The sequence below is a fragment of the Triticum dicoccoides genome, chromosome 5B (genome assembly GCF_002162155.2).
Source record: "Triticum dicoccoides isolate Atlit2015 ecotype Zavitan chromosome 5B, WEW_v2.0, whole genome shotgun sequence".
In the NCBI taxonomy this organism is placed as follows: Eukaryota; Viridiplantae; Streptophyta; class Magnoliopsida; order Poales; family Poaceae; genus Triticum; species Triticum dicoccoides.
This window is the reverse complement of record NC_041389.1, coordinates 477,312,678-477,315,724: the sequence shown is the minus strand read 5'-3', so window position 1 is coordinate 477,315,724 and position 3,047 is coordinate 477,312,678. Positions and strand designations below refer to the sequence as shown.

The 3,047-nt window shown below is 52.5% G+C and overlaps 1 protein-coding gene across 2 annotated transcripts; it reads left to right on the top strand.

Moving 5' to 3' along the window:
• The first annotated feature begins 412 nt into the window (after nucleotides 1–412).
• LOC119310957 (transcription factor BHLH089-like) lies at nucleotides 413–3,047 on the top strand. 2 transcript variants are annotated; one of them, XM_037586578.1, is made up of 8 exons: nucleotides 413–1,124; nucleotides 1,241–1,492; nucleotides 1,597–1,662; nucleotides 1,766–1,834; nucleotides 1,926–2,000; nucleotides 2,087–2,275; nucleotides 2,404–2,494; nucleotides 2,587–3,047. In XM_037586578.1, the coding sequence occupies exons 1-8, from the start codon at nucleotides 789–791 to the stop codon at nucleotides 2,625–2,627; spliced, it is 1,119 nt and encodes a 372-aa protein (XP_037442475.1). In that variant the 5' UTR covers nucleotides 413–788; the 3' UTR covers nucleotides 2,628–3,047. The 2 variants fall into 2 exon arrangements, with proteins under 2 accessions (XP_037442475.1, XP_037442474.1); XM_037586577.1 differs by having other exon boundaries at nucleotides 417–1,124; nucleotides 2,401–2,494.

The window sequence follows — 3,047 nt, the reverse complement described above, 5'->3', positions numbered from 1 at the left end:
AAGGGGGAGGGATGGCTTCTCCTTCTTCCTCAATTTGGCAAAAAGTATTTCGTAGGGGAGTGGAGTGTCATGCTTGGTAGTTTCTTTCTTTCTACTTTGTAGTAAGACTTGGTGATTTCTTTTAATGGAAATTGGAGAGAATGCTTTCTTTTATCAAAAAAAAATCAAATCAAAGAAGAAAAAGGCAAGAGTAGTTTCTGAGTCGGAGCACGACATGACGCGGTGCTCGCAAATCAGTGGCGCACCGATAAAAAATGGAGGAAGCGCACTTCACAAACCCCATCCGTGATTTTGGCACTAATCAGTGCGGTCGCGCTCGCGCTCGCGGCGGCATGACAGCGGCCCGCCCCCGGCAGTCCATCGTTCGGGGGTAAAAGAAAAGAAAAACAGAGCCGTGAAACCCATCGCCGTCAGCCCCCTCCCCGGAGCGGAAATCCCGGCGCGGTGTCTCCGCCCCTGCAGCGTCTTACGGGCAAGGTTACCACCACCACCACCACCTCCGTCCGTCTCTTTTGTTTTGACCTCCACCATCCACCCACGGTAGCCCACCGCCGCAAGCATCTCCACTCCTCCCCTCCGCCGCGCTGGGGCTGGCTCCACAGCCCCTTTCTATAAATCAATCCGCGGAATCCCCTCCACACCCACCTACCGTCCTCCCTCACCCCGCACCCACTTTCCCCAAGTCCACTTCTTGCCCTCACCCTCCCCCATTCTCGTCGCTTCCTTCCTGCGCAATCATCGCGGCCGCTCTGCTCTGCTCCTCGCCAATCGATCGGTCCGCCAGGGAGATGGACGGCGACTACGTCTCCGGCCTGCTCATGGGCTCCGCGGGGCTCGACTTCGGCGTGCCGGGCCTTGACGCAGGCTTCTTCGAGACGCTCTGCGGCGCCGGCGGCGCGGGGCTCGCCGCCATGTTCGGGGACCGGGCGGCCGGGATGCCCGGCTTCGGCGGCCCGTTCGGGCCCGCGGAGGGGGGCGGCGGCGGGGGCGAGCTCGGCGCCGCGTCCCGGGAGGGGTCCTCCGTCTCCGACCCGGCGTGGGCGCACGGCGCGAATGCCAGGAAGCGGAAGGCGCCGGCCGCGGGCGCCGGCAAGGGCAAGGAGGCCGCGTCCTGTTTCGCCAAGGTGAGTTCTTGTTCCATGGATTTTATCTACTTTTTTTAGGCTGTTGAGGAAATTCTGCCGCGCATTAGCTGGTTAGTTGGTTCTAGCCGAAGATGACGCCGGAATTTGGTTTGCAGATGGGAGAGCCGACGGGTCCCGACTCGAAGAAATGCAAAATTGAGGACGAGACGGTGAGGCCCAAGGTGGAGGAGGAGGCGGCCACGGCCACGGCCAGCGATGGGTCGGCCGGCGGGGAGAGAGGGCGCAAGCAGGCCAAGGGCAAGGGCTCCAAGTCCAAGCAGCCGGCGGCGGACGAGCCGCCCAGGGACTACGTCCATGTCCGGGCCAGGAGAGGCCAGGCAACCGACAGCCACAGCCTTGCTGAGAGGGTAATACTCTAATTTTACTCTCGCCGTCTTTTTTACTTGTCTGAATGAAAAGTTGTCAGTACATTTTTTTACTCGCTGTCCTCAATTGCGGGTTCATATGACAGGTTAGAAGAGAGAAGATCACCCTCAAGATGAAGATGCTCCAGGACCTGGTGCCAGGATGTAACAAGGTATCAAAATATTCCATCCAGACTAGGAACATAACATGTTGTGTGCAAGTGTCACTTGTTACCATCTCTAGTTTGTTTAATTTCAAGAATTTCCCATTTGTAGGTGATTGGTAAAGCGCTCATGCTCGATGAGATCATAAACTATGTTCAATCGCTGCAGCAGCAAGTCGAGGTTAGACACGGCACACAAATAGTCACGGTACCAAAATTGTTTGTAGCTCTCCGTGAATTCTCTAATCATTTTGCTGTTTTACTCTTTTCAGTTCTTGTCCATGAAGCTCTCCACCGTGAACCCGCAACTGGACTTCGACACCTTGTCTAACCTCCTACACAAAGATGTGAGCTCGAGTTATCTCATATATCTTGTGCTTTGGCTCTATGAAACAATCTGCCTCTTAACATGCTGTTTCCTCTGTATATCCAGATGAACCAAGCACTTGGCCCCTCGGCGAGCACGGTCTTCCCATTGGAGAGTGCTGGCACAGTGTACCCATTGTGTGACCAAGCAGACCTTTACCAGTCCTTCAGTTCGGGTGCTATGGAGAACCAATGCTCCATGGGTCTGTTAGACATGGCTCTACCGCCCGCCCCGCAGTACCCTTTTCAAAAACAGGTGATTGTTGATTGCCTGGAAAATTGCAATATACCTACTCAATTGAGATCCTTTTCAAAAAAACCTACGCAATTAAGATAGTTAATATGCATCTGATCCTGATACTCTTTACCTCTTCTTCTCAGCAGCAAGATTTCTGGGAGGCGGGTGCCCAAAATGGGCTGCATATGGACCACGAGCAAAGCCAGGAGAATGCGGGTTCGGCACCGAATTTTGATGGTTCGTATAACGGATTATAATGGATCATTGCTTGCTGCACGCCTTGGTAATTCAGCTTGGACTAACAGCTTTGTGTGGTTCGACTTACGCAGGTCAGCTACAAGCAGCGGATCATCCAGAGATTGAGTTCTAGACGATCACAGGATCACTGATAATCACCAAGGCCCATATTTTTGTACATAAGAAAAGTATGGCGAGTGAAGCCCCTAAGCTAACGGTCTTTTGACTTCCGGACTGAGAACTGATTTGATCATCCGCATCCGATGCCAAATGGTACCAAGACGGCCGGGATAGGGGATACTAGAAAGTATTCTGGCTGAACTACCATCCTGCTTGATTCTTCTCGTGTCGATGAGATTATATGGTCTCGAAAAGTAGTAAACCATGTACTTAGATATGGTGAAAATATTTAGAATCACCATCATCTCTCCTAATGTGTAAGAACTGGGCAGATATTGGGACGATACTACCATGTACTTCTATTTTGCATTTGTCGTTGAAATGGCAATTATGGACATATTTATCCTCAGCATATATACTACCAATGCATATA

Excerpts from the sequence above, each read along its gene's own strand:
- LOC119310957 (XM_037586577.1), top strand. The coding sequence starts at position 789 with ATGGACGGCGACTACGTCTCCGGCCTGCTCATGGGCTCCGCGGGGCTC. Across the intron at positions 1,493-1,596 it reads GCCACAGCCTTGCTGAGAGG|GTTAGAAGAGAGAAGATCAC; the intron begins GTAATACTCTAA and ends TTCATATGACAG. Across the intron at positions 1,835-1,925 it reads CGCTGCAGCAGCAAGTCGAG|TTCTTGTCCATGAAGCTCTC; the intron begins GTTAGACACGGC and ends TACTCTTTTCAG.